Source organism: Trichosurus vulpecula, chromosome 4 (genome assembly GCF_011100635.1).
Source record: "Trichosurus vulpecula isolate mTriVul1 chromosome 4, mTriVul1.pri, whole genome shotgun sequence".
Taxonomy (NCBI): domain Eukaryota; kingdom Metazoa; phylum Chordata; class Mammalia; order Diprotodontia; family Phalangeridae; genus Trichosurus; species Trichosurus vulpecula.
Genome location: NC_050576.1, coordinates 156154304 through 156170435, shown reverse-complemented (window position 1 = coordinate 156170435; position 16132 = coordinate 156154304). Strand labels below are relative to the sequence as shown.

Sequence of the window (16132 nt, the reverse complement as noted above, 5' to 3'; positions counted from 1 at the left end):
CTGCAGACTAAACATCCCCAGTTCCTTCAACTGATTTTCATGTGTCATGTTTTCAAGGACCTTCATCTTTCTGGTTGCCCTCTTTTTTCAATATCCATTTTAAAATGTGATGCTTGTATAAAACTGTGCATACTCTTTGATCCAGCAATACCACTACTAGGTCTGTGTCCCAAAGAGATCATAAAAAAGGGGAAAAGACCCACATGTACAAAAACATTTATAGCAGACCTTTTTGTAAAGAATTGGAAATTGAGGGGATGCCCATTAGTTGGGGAATGGCTAAAAAAGTTGTGGTATATGAATGTCATGGAATACTATTGTTTTATAAGAAATGATGAGCAGGCACATTTCAGAATGATGTGAACAGGCTTACATGAACTGATGCTGAGTGAAGTAAGGAGAATCAGGAGAACACTGTATACAGTAACAGCAACACTGTGCAATGATCATCTATGACAGACTCAGCTTTTCTCAGTAAATACAGTAAGACAATTCCAAAAGACTAATGATGGAAAATGCTCTCCACAACCAGAGAAAGAACTACAGGGTCTGGATGCAGATCAAAGCACGCTATTTTCACTTTGTTTTTTCTTTCTCATGGTTTTCCCCTTTTGTCTTGATTGTTCTTTCATAATGTGACTAATGTAGAAATATGTTTAACATGACTGTACATGTAAGTTTGTTTACTGTCTTGGGGAAGGGAAAGGGAAGGGAGAGAAGAAAATTTAGAACTCAAAATCTTTTAAAAAAAAAAAGAATGCTGAAAGTTATCTTTACATGTAATTGGGAAAAAAACTATTAAGTAAAAAAAAATCTTAGGGAAAAAAATGTGATGCCTAGAACTGAAGACAATGTTCTAATTGCAGCTTAACTATTGACGAATACAACTTGATCATCACCACCTTATTCCTGGCTATTATGTCTCACTGCAACATAAGACTGTATTAGCATTCCTGACAGACATATCACATGGCTAACTCTTGTTAAGCTTGAAGTACACTAAAATTCCTAAATCTTTCTTGAACCAACTGCCTAGTAATGTCTTTTGCAACAGATTTTTTGAAACTAAGTCTTATCCCTCCAAAATCTGGTTTAATTAGATCTAACCCAGTGTCCTACTTTGTTAAGACCTTTTAGAATTCTGTCATAGTTAACCAGCATGTTCCCATCTATGTCTTCATCCAAATCAATGGCAAAATATTAAATGCAATGAGAAAAGTATAGCACCGAGAGTGTCCACTACAGAGTTTGAGCCCAGCCATTCAATTTTACTACTGCTTAGCCCACATTTCTCCACGTATTTCACAAATCACTTTATCAAATGTTTTGCTACGAGATAATTTGCTGCTACAGCAACAACTGGCTGGTTTAGTAACTTTTTAAAGAAAGGAAATAAACTTATTCTGGTGTGGCACATTTTTGGTTAAGTTATATTGGTTCTTTGTGATCATCTCTTCCTTCTGTAAACATTTAACTATCCTCCCATCTTAGAATAAAAGTAAAGCACTGTTTTCTTTTTTGAAAACTGGCACATTTTCCTCTTCCTGTCCTACAGCACCTCTCCAGTGGACACTCTTTTCAAATAGCACTGACAATGACTCACCAAACACAGGTGCCAGTTCTTTGAGGTCCTTTGAGGGTATGGTTTATCTGGGCCAGGCGACATGAAGCCACCAAAGGTAGCCAGGTATTCTATTACTGTCACCTTTTTTATCTATCAGCTATATAACCAATTCAACTCAATAAACTTTTATTAAGTGCCTATTATGTACCAGGCATTGTGAAGGCTACTTCTCCCTAAAGACAACTAGATCGTGCATTATAATACAGTGCTGGGCCCAGAGTCAGAAAGACCTGAGTTCAAATCTGGCCCCAGACACTTCTTAGCTATGTGATCTTTTTTTTTTTTTTTTTTTTCAGTTTGAATAGAGACTATATTTTTTTCTTCTCAAATATAACTTTCAAAACCCTACCAGAACATGTCCTACAATCAATACTATTTTTCAATGCATACATATACATAACAACAGCTAGTGTTCATTTAACTCTTTAAAGTTTGCAAAGTGCTTTCCATATGTTACCTCATCTAACCCTCACAACAACCCTGAAAGGTGGACATTGTTACTATCCTCATTTTACAGGTAAGAAAACTGAGGCTGAGGAAGGTTAAGTGACTTACCTAGAGTCACACATCTTAGCTATGTGATCTTGAGCAAGTCTCTTAACCTCTGTCTCTGTTTCTTCAATTGTAAAATGGGGATAATAATAGCACTTCCCTTTTAGCACAGTACCTGGAACATATGAGGTGCTTAATAATTGTCTGTTCTGTTCTCCTACTTACCTGAGTAGGACTTGTTCCCTTGGTGGGAGGCACAAAGAATCCATCTTCAGTGCCTCCGGCTGCCCCGGGGGAGACATCCTGGAGAGGAAGAGAAATTCACTCTCTTGGTTTTCTTATCCCCTTACTCTGAGAAATTTAAAGCATGGGAACTATTGCGAACAGATTTGTCTATGGTCACAGAACCAGGAGAATCACAGGAAAAAAAAATCATATAGCATTTTCTTAATGTGGGCCCTTTCCTACACTAACTTTTCCTTCCAAAAGAAGATAAGCAGAACACTAGATAGACATTACCAAGGGAGAGAAAGAAAGCCTAGATCTCGATCCTTTGGGAGACCTCAGTCTTATGTGACAGCCCCTACTGAGCAATGCACAAAAGCAGGAATGGAACTCTCCATACTAGCTCAGGTGGAAGCTCCAGGTCTTCCTCTACATCCCAGCCACCTCCTTCTTCCTGTCCTTTAGCAAGAGCTTCATCGCCAAAACCCTCTGCAGCTTCCACAAACCCATCTGTAAGGAAAAATCCAAATTTTTGTCAGTCTTGGATAGATGCATGGCCATAGTCTCAGGAAAGCTGAACACTACAGGCCTAGTTGGCCCCCATTAGTCTGGAAACCTTCAGATTGGCCCTGTAGGCTCCCATCCAATGGCCCAGTCAATCTCTGAATCCCTTTTGCAAATCTCTCACCTTCGTCCAGCTGCAGCTCTGCATCCTCTCCCCAACCTTCAGTGCCAACAGTGTCAATGTCAATGTCAGCTGCCAGGGCACCACCTTTCCCTGTAAGGATGGGGAAGAAAGAGGTCAGGGAGCTGAGGCAACCAGAAGGTCCTGACCCCCCAGCAGATGTTCCTTAACCCTGTTTATTCCTTTCGATCCAAGACCTAACTCATACAGATGGGATCAGCAACTCTTTGGAAGGGACACCCAGGGTTCTGTCTTTTTCTCTTTTGGTATTTGGGGAGAAAAGAGATAATATGTTAACTCTCGAAAGTTGGGAACTATTACTGTGCTGAATGTTGCAATCAGGGCCAACTTTCACAAAAAACAAAAGACAGGAGAAGTTGCGACAGAACCAACCTATATGCTCCTGAAAATTAGCCTTTGTGCCAGATAAACTCTAGGATGATAGCCCCCTTTTCTACAGTCTTTCCTTTCTCTCTAAAATCTGGCCTAAATCTGTCTTACTACAATTCAGATCCATTAGAGAAGTTGGCTATTCTTCGTAACTTATATTTTTATTCCTTTTTCCTTGTAAGTAACTCAATCTTAATTTCCTTAACTGGCCCCTCTACACCTCATATGTAGCCTTTCCACTACTACTACTTCTCTTTCCAAAGTTTCTCTAAGTTTCCCTCATCTTTTGGGGAAGAAATCAAAACCAAGCATTATTATACACATTATACACCTATATATATCCACTGACTTCTACCAACTGATCAACCAGTAAACATTTATTAAACACCTATATACCAGTCACTTCAATAAACAAAAAGTGGTAATAGACAGCTGACAGGTAGTGGATGTGCTGAATACTTACCTTTGCTGGCAATAGAACCCTCAAAGAAGCCTTTGGAAACAGTTAGCAGGGGCCAGTTGGTGTCCAATGGCATGATGGGTGCAGGTGGCTGAAGCAGCCTGGCATTAGGGTCAATGTCTGGAATCTGAAGGGTGACCAAGAATAGCCACAAGTTTATAAAAAAACAAAGGGAAAATGTGTGGGGTCCACTCTGGTTATTGAAGTTACCCTCAACCTTCAAAGATCTATACAACAAAGCCCCTTCTAGGAGCTCAGACTTTCCCCTGATCTAGACCAAAGGAGCCTAATCTGGAACTTACTGTCTCCTTCTCTGGGTCAAATGTCTCCTTGAGGCTCTCTGCTTCCTCATCTAGACCATGAGTGGCAGCTGTAAGGTAGGCCAGGGATTCTGTGGAGGAAACAGACCTCAATTCTAGACATCTATTTTCTCTATTCCTTAACCCGAACATTAGTATTCTATCTGGAGAGAACCATTTCTTTTTCTGGTTTCTTGAGAAGTGAAAGCTCCTTTTGGAGGAATGAAAAGGTGTGGTAGGTTCTGAGGGGAGAAACACAATTTTCAGGGAAAAGCAGAATCATTACCTTCTCTACCAGTTAATTCAAAAACTACTGTTTTAAGCTGTGGCTGTTCTAATACACCAACCTCATCCCCTTCCTCCTGACTTGCCAGGACACCACAATCCAATAAACCTAATATGAATGGCATCTTCCTTGAGATGTCAGGTGCTCAGGTTATTATGGTGTGGATAAGGTATAGATCATTCTTGATCTTGGAGAGTTGCAGAAGCTGGTTCTAGAACTGAGCTAGTCTATAACTCTGAAAGGGATTTACCTTCAAATGGAAATCACACATCTATTTTTTGGGAATTCTGATTCTATGCCTCTCAAACTCCTTAATTACACTAACTCTGACACTTCTGCTCTTCCTGTGGAAGAATTCCTGGGCAGCACCTTCTTTTTGGTCTGAATATGTGCCCCCCCGTGATGGTAGGCCTCCTGAGGAGTAAAAGGAAGCATACAAACCCAGATCCCCAACCGTAACAGATAAATATTATGGAATGGAAAGCACTGCCTCTTTAAGAATCTAAAGGATCCGATAGGTATTTTAAACTCACTTTGCCCACAGTTCTTCAGGATGCGCACACGTTCTGAAACATCACCCAGGTACAGGGCATTTTGGTAATGGCCACTCATGTCTTTCCGGATCTCAGCTGCACAAGAGAAGAAGAAACATCAGGTCGTATCCTCTTCTCTTTCTTTCCTCCCTCCTCCACAGAGCCTCTCTCTCCATCCCTGGTTTGAGGGACCTCACCAATCTTCATCATCTTGCGAAGTTTCTCAAGGTTGCCAGTGATGAGGTACAGGAAGGAAAGTTTATCAAAATTCTTGGTACGCTGGTAGCACATCTCCACAATCTGATGGTTTCCCTGGAGTAAGGCTACTTCTCCCAGCTTTTCCCAGCAATTCTTGTCATCTAGAGCCTTGGCCGCTTCTAGGGCAATCTGAGGATATCCCAAGAGATACAACTGAGAGGTTAAGAGTGACCGTTGGGGAGCTAGGAACTCTGAAGATTTAGACTTCAAGTGAGGTTACTGGGGCATTGGCTATACTTCAACTCTATTAGACCTTACTCTTATTTTGTCTGATTGAAATCACCCTGCCATATGTATATTCCTAAGGGATTTGTGATCCAGGTCAGGGAACCACACCAGCTTTGCCACTGTCTAGCTCCACAACTTGGAGTGGGCTAGGGAAAGTGGAATGGGCTAACTCTAGAGGTAATAGGTTGCTCCTTAGAGGTATTTAACCAGAGGCTGGATGACCACTTGGCTATTATAGTGGGAATTCCTTCTGGGTATGGTTTGGATTTGATAGCTTCTAAGGTTCCTTTCAACCCTCAAATCAAGTAATTCTGTGATTAACTTGCATAGCTTTTCAACAAATTATTCACTGAAATGATATCAAAGAAGCTGTGGAACTCCATGGGATCTGTTCCAACTTAGCTACTCCGTCCCCTGCATGCTGTATTGTTAGGTCCTTAAAGGTGAGTCAGCTGAGGTCTCTGTTGTGTTGTTTCAGTTATTCTTCAGTTGTGTCTCACTCTGGGACCCTATTTGGGTGTTCCTGGCAAAGATAATGGAGTGGTTTGCTATTTTCTTCTCCAGCTCGTTTTACAGATGAGGAACTGAGGCAAACAGGGTTAAATGACTTGTCATGAGTCACATAGCTAGGAAGTGCCTGAGGTCAAATTTGAACTCAGGTTTCCCTGACTCCAGGCCCAGTGCTCTATCCATTGTACTACTTAGCTGCCCCTGGGGTCTCATTGAGTAAGACTAAAAGGGCAGATTTTCAGGGTTGAATGGATGTGATAAACAACTCACATCATCATTTTAATGGACTCTTTCAAAGGAGAATTTAATAAACTCCTCTCCCTCTGAGGAATCAGAACAATGAATGCTGGGATTTGTTTTCCCCTTTGACTATCCTGTTTCTGTTTTGAGAGTAAGAAAAGTGAAAACAGAAATATCACAGATAAGGAGATACTCACAGAGACAAAGATAAAGGTAGGTGATAAAGAGAACATAAATATAAAGCTGACAATTTATCATTTAAAAATCCTGAACTGCATTTGAGGATCTCCACTTACACAACCAGGACCATTCACAAATCCAATTATCAGATTCCCCAATTACCAACCCTTGCAGTGATATTCCAAGAGACTGGTGGTTTTACCTCAATGTTGCCACATTCCAGGGCCAAGCTAAATCGAGTCTTCTCATCCTTTACAAAGTGTAGTGCCACTTCAGGATAGCCCTTCTTCTGGAGATAGGCAATGATGGACTGGCCCACCAATTTGGCATTCCTCACCATGTGCAGTACCTAGAGGAGTGTTTGTGGGAGCAGGGATGGTGATAAAGACCGCTCACAAGAGAAGTAGCAATTCTTGCATTTAATTTTACTTAAAGACGTCCCTTCCTCTCCCCTCCTGGGGCCTGTTTTTTCATCATACCTCATCATATTTCCTGTTGATTAAGGCTAGCTTGAATTTGAACTCGGTGGGATCAATGGTAAGCACTCGTGGACGACACTCTCGGTCTAGGCAGTATACATTATTGCCCTTCACCCGTGTGACGTAGATTGGCAAGTCAAGGGTACGGATGATCCCATGGTCCCTGAAGGTGAGAAGAGAGGGATAAGAAAACACAGGTATGAGCACCCCTGGAAAAACAGTTTCAGGTCTAAAGCACGCCCAGCTAAAGGGAGGGAAGAGAAAGAGTTCTGACACCTCCTTATTATGCTGCTAAATACCTCTATAATCCAGCTATCCTTGATCTGCCAAATGCTACCTGAGTTACTGAGGAAAGAATTCATGACAGGAGGATGATACTACATGCTGATATTATTAATTTTACTTTCCCATGTAGAATGAAGGTAGAATAAGGAACTTTGGATCTTCCTTTAGAAAAAGTTATTGCTAGAGGTGGGAGATGATGGGTACAGGAAATTGTATGCACTGTCAGACTGTTGTTATCTGGGTTAGTTTTGCTGAACTGCTTTCTCTTCTTATTCTTTTTCATTCTTTGTCATAAGGGAAGGTTCTCTGGCAAGGGAAGGGGAGAAGGATATATTTGAAAATGAAGGTGATATAAAAAAGATATTGGGGGGTATAGAGGAATGATATAAAATGACAGGAGTGAAGGAAGTCAGTGGTGAGCAAACTTCAGAGCATGAATCTTCAGAGCATGAATCTGGCCAATGGATTTGATAACAAGACTTCTCCAACTCTCTTGGGGAATGAGACAATTAGCTTAAGTACATCTCTCCAAAATAGGTCAGTTGTTTCAGAAAAATACTTTTTCCTACATAGAGAACTTACCCAGTAGTGACAGCATATTTGATGTGGTTGCTGGTGGTGTAGATAAACACGCCACTCTCATCCCAGGCACCACTCTTGACACGAATATTCTCATGGATGTTACAAAGTGACTCCAGTTTACGATTGCAGATCATGATGGCTGTAAGAATGAGGGAGCAAGGGACATGAGTACCCTACTGGAACATGGAGGGTGGTACAGGTAGATGAGGGAGCCTGCTCTAAGTTGGTACTTACCATGCTTGGCCAACAGGGCGACATGGGACATATCGGCTGACCAGATGACATACTTCACTTTGGAAATCTTCACAGATGCCAGAGTCCTAAGAGGAAGCGGAGACACAGAATAAGGGGGACATCATCCCTTTATCCCAGGTCAGAACCTAGATTCTTTTGGTCTCTGAGGGACCAAAGGAGCTGGGGTAATTACCGCTTCTGCTGTACATCAAAAAGTGTGATGGAATCAGCATCTCGAAGCAGCAGGTTCCCTGTGCCTGCATAAAAGATCTCATCACAATTGGGGACCTGCACTTTCTTGGTGATTTCATTCTTCAAGTTCTTGATCAGAAGCTGAATTGAAAATGAAAGGATGAAGCATTTAGTGTAAAGAATAAATACAGTAAGATCCCTTTCTGAGTTAGCTATTTCCTTGGCTTCAATTAGTCATGTGCTCTCTCTTCATTATTCCATAAATCTAATGCTGACCAAAGGCTTAAGATCTGTTGTCAGGTAAGGGTTTTTCCCTTTTCATATCGTCCCAACTCTACCCTCTTCTAAGCCGTTTCCTCAGTGGAGACATTCAGAGAAGCTTGGCAACGACTGTATTTATCAAAGAAACATAAAAGAAAGTCTGCAGAGCTAGTCACATAAATATATAACTGATCTCAATCTAAGGGCAGAAAGACAACACTGCTTATCGATCGCTTCATAGCTTCCTGACAGAGCATGGTGGTAACAGAGACAGTATTTTATGAAGTATGGCAGACCAAGAGTGTATTACAAACACTATTCTTACACAATATTAGGGGAGAGGCACATTTTATCATGGGTCCCATTTTTTCAAACCCTGTGGCTTTGGCTATTGTAAAGAGTATCTCACTTTAGAACTTGAGCCCTGAGATGATCTGGCTGTGATCTCAATAATTAATCTCAACAAGAAAGATAGTAATAAATCAATTCTGTTTACTTCACACCACTCAAAAAATAGCAACTAAACCCTGCAAAAACATCTTGGTCATAACTCACCGAATGCATACGATCCAGGACAGCAAAACGATTTCGGGCAACCCATACGGCTGTCAGGCCAGAAGAACGTTTCCCTTCAGGGGCTAGGGAGAACAAGATGGGGTGGGGGTCAGTAAGGAGGGACATGTGGTAAGCCACTGGCAGGTGACAGAGTCAGGTGCTATGGAACTGCCAGTCCTGCTGGCTGCCATCTTGGCTATGCCAGCTCAGCTGCTTCCTAACTAATTCAGTCGTAACCCGAGGCTATTGATGAGTGACTTTTCCCCACCATTCTTCTCCAAATGCCAGTACCAGTCCCCCAATCCTCTTTCCCTAGGCCAAGTGGCTGCTTGTCAGCCAATGCCATGTGCTGGCAAAGGGGCTGCCTATCCTAGGAGACAGAACACTCTGTCAAGCTAACGAGCAGGGCCTTCCTGGCCAAGCTGTGGCACAGCGAGGGGCCTGTCGGTGGCCCAGGACCCCCCACTGATAAGCAGCTAAACAAGCTGGAGGAGAGGCAGAGCCCCCTCCCTAGCTCACAGCTGCTCTGCTGCTTTTAACATGTAAATGCAGGTCTCCTCAAAGAGCCCTGTGGGACTGGGTGCAGAATTCAGACAGCACTCTGACTGAGGGGAGCCCTTAAAGAAGGAGGACTCTGTGATGAGTAGCATCTAATATACAACAAAGTTGTGCACAAAAAAGTTCAACCACTGCCATCAGCCCTTAGAAAGCTTACAAAAATCTACCATATCACTTTACTTTCACTAGCTGAGTACTGGAGCTGATTACGAATTTGAGACAGATCTTCTTAATGCCTAGCCCCTACTATCTGGGCACTCAATACGAGGACGAACAGAAGGATGCATTGTAATGCTCCTTTATCTATCAGTAACAGGAGATAATATGGCAGAATGTACTGACCAACATACTGACTGGCCTGGCCTAAATTGCTCAGACACCTGGGGTGTCTGGCTATTTACAAGGCTAATTATTATTGTAGCCAACACTCCATTACCAGGAGCTTGTGATCCAACGTGTGGATTATCCAAGTCTTTTGCTTCTCCTCCTCTTTCCTTCTGCTGCCCATCTTTGGGCTGTTTCTTTACTAATTAGTAATCCCATCTTCCCCCTCCAGGATAGGCAAGGAAAAGGAAAAGAGATGACAAAACTAAAACTCCCTAAATTTTCATAAGTAGTTGAGCAGTTCTGAGAGAGAAAAATAAGTTAGGTTGGTGAAGAGACTAAACCTCTTGGCTCAATGGAAGTTCTAGAAGGATCCCTAAATACCCATCACTAAGACATCCGGAGTTCTTATTCATTTTTGTGTCATGAACCACTTGGTGGTCTGGTGAAACCTATAGACCCCTTCTTAAACTTCCTAATGGGAGGAAATGATAAATTTCAATTAGAGGTTAGTGAAAATAAAGATGTAATTTTTTTTTTCCCATTCAAGTTCTCATCTAGTCATGACCTAGGTCCATTCAGTCTCTGTGACCATCCATCACAGAGAGCTCTAATAGAAGCAGCAGCATCATCAATGCCATAGATTAGAGATGTTGTCCCAACAAAGGGGACATGCCCCAACAATCTAAACTAGCAATGGGCAACAAAAAAGGCTCCTCTGAAACCTTCTAGTAGAGGTCAAGGTGTTTATAAAGAAATGGAAATCTGAGGCCTAAACTGCTATCCTGCTAGCTTCTGCAGGATGAACAGGAGGGACCACAGGAAGAGAGAGGAACATGAGCAGGAGTGAGAGCCACTCCAATAATCAGCAACGTCAGCAAGTTCTGACAGTGAGGCCGTTCACAGTGGGGTAGGAGTGATGGAGGAGGCAGCAGGGTCTCAGCTGGATCCTGAGATCCCAGGTGGGGCTTGGGGCTGTTAACAGCCACATCTTTCTGACATGTGAGGGGAGGCAAATTGGAGCTGGAAGTGGATGGGAGAGCATAAATCCCCAGCCCCAGGGTGACACATTCCCAGATTGGAACCACATTTTTAAATAAATGAAACTACCAGGGTGAAAGTCATCTCAGCTGACAATAAACCAGGAGAGCATGCTGTGCTGAAAGGGAAAACGGAGAGTTTCTAATAACCAAATTATAAAATATATATATCTAGCTGGGGTAATAAAATGTGGGAGGAACATGAATTTTTCACAATGTAGTCGCCTATGATGCAGTTGTCAACGGCACCTGCCAACAGACATGAGCAATGTGGATATGGTCTGGGAAGGGAAGGTGGAGGACTTGAAGAGGGATGATGATGTGAGAGGGGTGGGGCTGGAATGAGTGGAGCAGCTGAAAGCCTACCATCAGGATTCTGAGAGTCGGCATCCTTGGGAATGGTGTATAGGTCATAGGTGCTGTTTTCTAGGTTGCTGGCTCTCTGTAAAAGAGGGGAGTAAGATTATCAGTGTAAAAGAACATAGCAAAGCTCTTCAATCTAACACAAAGAAAATATTTCTTTTCTAAACATGTAATACTCAGAATATCTTATTTTAACATAGCCTGTCCCTCTTCTCCCTGAGATGAGTGAAGAATGTATATATAGGCAGGGTTTACCGGGACCTTTTCCAAAATTTTTCACATATACACAACACCACTCATCTTTCTCAAATCCTGAAAATTTAGGATAACCATACGCATTATTCTTTTTTCAATTTAAAAGACCATCAAATCGAAGGACAGAAGGGGAAGAGAATCTTTCCATGTCTCAGAACAAAGTGGCTGGATGCAGGTAATCTGTTCTGCTCCCTTAGAGTGCCATTACTTCCTACTTCGAGCATTCTTTAGTAAACTAAAAAAAACCAAAAGATGTTTACTTAAAAGAGAAGCTGCCATTAAAGAGTCAGTCTTTAAAAAAATACGGGTTGGAGCAAGAAGAAAAATCAGCAATAGAGCCCATAAATCAAAAGTGGAGTAGGAACACTGGTCTCATTTTCTCAATTTGGCAGCAGTGGGACTAATAATGGGGATATTTTTTAAACTTCATTGCAATTTAGGTTGCAAGAAGTAGAGATGGTTACATGGGAAGCCTGTAAGTATCTCCTTTTAAAAGGTCTATTAATTATCTGACCCACTCTTTTACTCTGATTCAAACAGTGAGGTCAAGTTAATTGCTTCTTGGGCTAAGAGCAAATACACTGTTAAACACCATCAATTCAAAACAAAATTGTCTTTTTGAAAATCTAGGACATTTTATACTTCACAGGACAGTAAGAATGAATTCACCATTCCTAGGGTATCTGCTACTCAATAATCCTTTACTTATGATAATGGGACTATACCTCGTTTGAACCTATGGATGTTCACCATGCTAATCCTCAAGAACTGTGTTGCCATGGGAAAGAGAAGGTATTTAAATCCTGTATACTTTGAGGTTTAAGAGTCCATCTCAATGGTGATTACTTACTGTGCATAGCAGGACTGCATTCTCTGCTGGGTTATATGACATGTTGAACACTGGGAACTTGGAACCACTAGCAAGATGCAAAGAAGAGGAAATTGGGAAGAAGCATCAGAATAGGACTGAAAAAATCCAGCTTTTGGATTTTTAAATTTCTCCCAAAGTTGCATTCATTTTCTTTCCATCTAATCTTCTAACTTGAGTCTTTTTTTCTGAGTAAAAAGCTTTTAAAAAACAAACCCAGTACACCCTGAATCGATGAACAGAAGGTGGCGGCAATAGAGAAAGGACGGGCTACAGGGGACTGGGATCAGCCTAGTTGAAATCCAAATTCCTACACACAATTACAATTGACACCGCAGAGCAACATGACTTGATTTGTCTCTGGCAGTTTTCTCCAGTTCCTTGGAACGTTTATATCAACCCAACTTTTATTGCAGCAATGCTGGCAGAGGACAACAAACCCCCCATGCCAAGGTTTGTCACCATTAATGTTTCAGCATGCTGGTGCAGCTGGCTTTCTGAGAGGACAGTGCCTTTTACTGGGAGTCCCAGGGGTTATCACATCATCTGTGCACTCTGGTTTGGGGTTGTATATATATTGCTGATGGGTGGTGGAAGAATGAGGGAGAGGACTCTGTTTCAAACAAATACAAAATGGACCTCGGAACATGTTCAACTCTAATTTATCTCCCAGTCTGACCTGGGCTGGTCCTAAGGTGAATGTGGTGTCACTGAGTTGGGGTACTCTATTAAAAGAAAATTTGCCTTGCTGTGCATAAAAACAGATAGATGAGTCAAGACCACGGCAGTAGAGCTCTTTGTCCCAGGAGTCATCAGGTCAAATTGATGGTTCTAGACCTAAGGGTCCATACATAACCACTCCCAAGGCTACCTGTATAACTACCCTCCTTGCCCACCATACAAATTGGGCAGGACCAACAAGATCCAAACTATGATATGGATGAAAAAGATCCCAAAGGCTACTTAAAGAAACACAAGCTGAAAGCCCACAGGAGAGCTGTTTTGTTACAGACTGGTGTGAAGAAGACAGAAGAACTAACTGGCCAAACCCAAAGCCAGATTTACCTTCTTAACTGCATGACAGCAACATCTTTAGAGCTGTTAAAATCAAGCTGGCGCAAGAATCGATCCTTGACATAGTGTAGCATGTTGCCATGAACAGCATAAGCTGGTCGCTCTCGTTCTAGTTTAAAGACAATCATGCCACCGTCATGACCTGGTTGGAAGGAGAGGGAATGGTTAGCTTTGGTCAGAGACAGAAGCTAAGGAACAGACAAAGCTGGGGAAAGGGCAGAAACTTGATAGGGTTCAGATTGCCTCATTGCAATTTCCAATCATACTTCTACTCTTGGAGGCTAGGGAGAACAAGTATAATTTCTCTTCCAAATGACAGTCCTTCAAATACTTCAAGAAAATTATCAAGTCTTCTTCACCTCCCCTCTCCTCCTTGCAAGGGTTCTATTCTTCAGGTTAAAAAGTTCTAAGTTCTTTCAACTGTTATTGACACGACATGCTCTAAGCCCCAGGAGGCTAAGAAAAGATTTAAAGCTTGATCATTTTCTACTAGCTTCTTCCACTATCATAAGGAGACCTAGCCTCCTACTGCTTTTCCCTACTAGTCTGAAAGGAGAACTATATGTATGTGGTTTAAGATTCTTAAGGCCAGTCATTTCTCAAATACATAGAGAACTGAGTCAAATTTATAAGAATACAAGTCATTCCCCAATTGAAAAATGGCCAAAGGATGTGAACAGGCAGTTTTCAGAAGAAGAAATCAAAGCTACCTACAATCTACAATCTTATGAAAAAATGCTCTACATCACTACTGATTAGAGAAATGCAAATTAAAACAACTCTGAGGCACCACTTCACACCTATTAGATTGGCTAATATGAAAGAAAACGAAAATGACACATGTTGGAGGGGATATGGAAAAATTGGTACACTAATGCATTGCTGATAGAGTTGTGAACTGATACAACCATTCTGGAGGGCAATTTGGAACTATGCCCAAAGGATTAGAAAACCATGTATACACCCTTCAACCCAGCAATACGACTATTACGTCTGTATCCCAAAGAAATTAAAAAAAAAAAAAGGACCTATAAGTACAAAAATATTTATAGCAGCTCTTTTTGTGGTGGCAAAGAACTGGAAATTGAGGATTATCAATTGGGGAATGGCTGAACAAGTTGTGGTCTATGATTATGATGGAATATTATTATACAATAAGAAATGATGAGCAGGATGCTTTTAGAAAAAGCTGCAAAGACTTACCTGAATTGATGAAAACTGAAGTGAGCAGAACCAGGAGAACAGTATATATGTTAACAGCAGTATTGTATGATAAGCAAATGTGAATGATTTAGCTTTTCTCAGCAATGCAATGACCCAAGACAGTTCTGAAGGACTTACGCTGAAAAATGCTATCTCCCTCCAGAAAATGAACTGATGGAGTCTGAATGCAGCTTGAAGCATATTTTTTTAAACTTTATTTTTCTTGGGATTTTTTTTTGGGGGGGGTGTGTCTGGGTTTTCTTTCACAACATGGCTTATATGGAAATATGTTTTGTATGACATACATGTATAACCTATACCGAGGTGGGGAACCTATGGCCTTGAGGCCATAGATTCCCCATCCCTAACCTATATCAAATTGCTTGCCTCCTCAATGAGGGAGGAAGGGGAAAAATGGAGGTAGAGAATTTGGGACTCAAAATTTTAAAAAAGTTAAAAACTATTTTTACATGTAATTGGAAAAAAAAGTAAAATAAAATAAAAGATTCTCAAGGCCAGGGATCAGCACTGAATAGGATCTGGACAGAGAAAGCATGTGATTTGCCAGTGCAATTCAACGTAGGTAGGTCTCTGAGAAAAGAGGACATCTTTCCTCCAAGAAGACTGGAGAAAAGAGAAACTAAAAATCCAACCAGCTGGCTCTAAGAATCTTGCTCTCTCCCATGTTAACCTACTGCATTATCTACTTAAAGAGTGATGAAGAATAACTCTGCTCTGTTGTAAACTCTGAGGCACAATGAGGAGGGAGGAAAAAGGGCTCTTACCTGCAGCAAAGAGGTTGAGGTTGGGATGGGCAGCTAGAACCCAGAAACGGTCATGGTCTCTACGGAAGGTCTGAACTCCAGTCCTATTGTGGATTGGAGAGGAGAAGAAATAGAAAAACAATCACGGGTTTCCCAGCAATATTCAACCTGAAAGATAACAAGCTAACAAACTAACTGAAGAAATCAAACCAGGAGTAACATACTGAATATGCCAAAGTAAAGACAACCAAAGTTACTGAGGCAGCATGATATAGTGGATAGTGTTGGACTTGGAATCAGGAAGACTTGGGTTCAAATCCCGTCTTGAACACTTACTAGCTGTGTGACCATGGGCAAATAATTTAACCTCCATGAGTTTGTTTCCTCACCTGTAAAATGAGGGGGTTGGACTTGGTGACCTCTAAGGATCCTTTCAGTTCTAAGGCTATGGATTCAATGATGACTGATCAATACTGACTCAATCAAGAGACCATAATGTTCTTCAGTTTCCTCATCTCAAGCATATTTTCATTTACTTCCTCACTTCTTGAACTTACCACAGATTGGAAGGAAAAAAAGAAACCCTGTTTGAATTTAGAGAAATAAAGACCAGACCTGGGATATCCCCAATGACTGGTAGAGAGAAATCAATGACCTCTCAATGTCCCTTCAACCTATAGTCCTT

At 41.5% G+C, this 16132-nt stretch overlaps 1 protein-coding gene across 1 annotated transcript in view; it reads right to left on the bottom strand.

The window, feature by feature from the left end:
- Nucleotides 1-16132, bottom strand: part of COPA (COPI coat complex subunit alpha) — a 38108-nt gene that overhangs the window by 4540 nt on the left and 17436 nt on the right. Inside the window, exons 10-26 of the mRNA XM_036753796.1 lie at nucleotides 15469-15551; nucleotides 13472-13622; nucleotides 12389-12455; nucleotides 11287-11362; nucleotides 8999-9081; nucleotides 8184-8323; nucleotides 7991-8076; nucleotides 7757-7895; nucleotides 6890-7052; nucleotides 6613-6759; nucleotides 5192-5381; nucleotides 4995-5090; nucleotides 4179-4267; nucleotides 3880-4003; nucleotides 3030-3119; nucleotides 2742-2851; nucleotides 2342-2419 (exon numbers count right to left, since the gene is read on the bottom strand). Of these exons, the coding sequence (XP_036609691.1) occupies nucleotides 2342-2419; nucleotides 2742-2851; nucleotides 3030-3119; nucleotides 3880-4003; nucleotides 4179-4267; nucleotides 4995-5090; nucleotides 5192-5381; nucleotides 6613-6759; nucleotides 6890-7052; nucleotides 7757-7895; nucleotides 7991-8076; nucleotides 8184-8323; nucleotides 8999-9081; nucleotides 11287-11362; nucleotides 12389-12455; nucleotides 13472-13622; nucleotides 15469-15551 (1912 nt within the window). The remainder of the gene's footprint in view (nucleotides 1-2341; nucleotides 2420-2741; nucleotides 2852-3029; nucleotides 3120-3879; nucleotides 4004-4178; nucleotides 4268-4994; nucleotides 5091-5191; nucleotides 5382-6612; nucleotides 6760-6889; nucleotides 7053-7756; nucleotides 7896-7990; nucleotides 8077-8183; nucleotides 8324-8998; nucleotides 9082-11286; nucleotides 11363-12388; nucleotides 12456-13471; nucleotides 13623-15468; nucleotides 15552-16132) is intronic.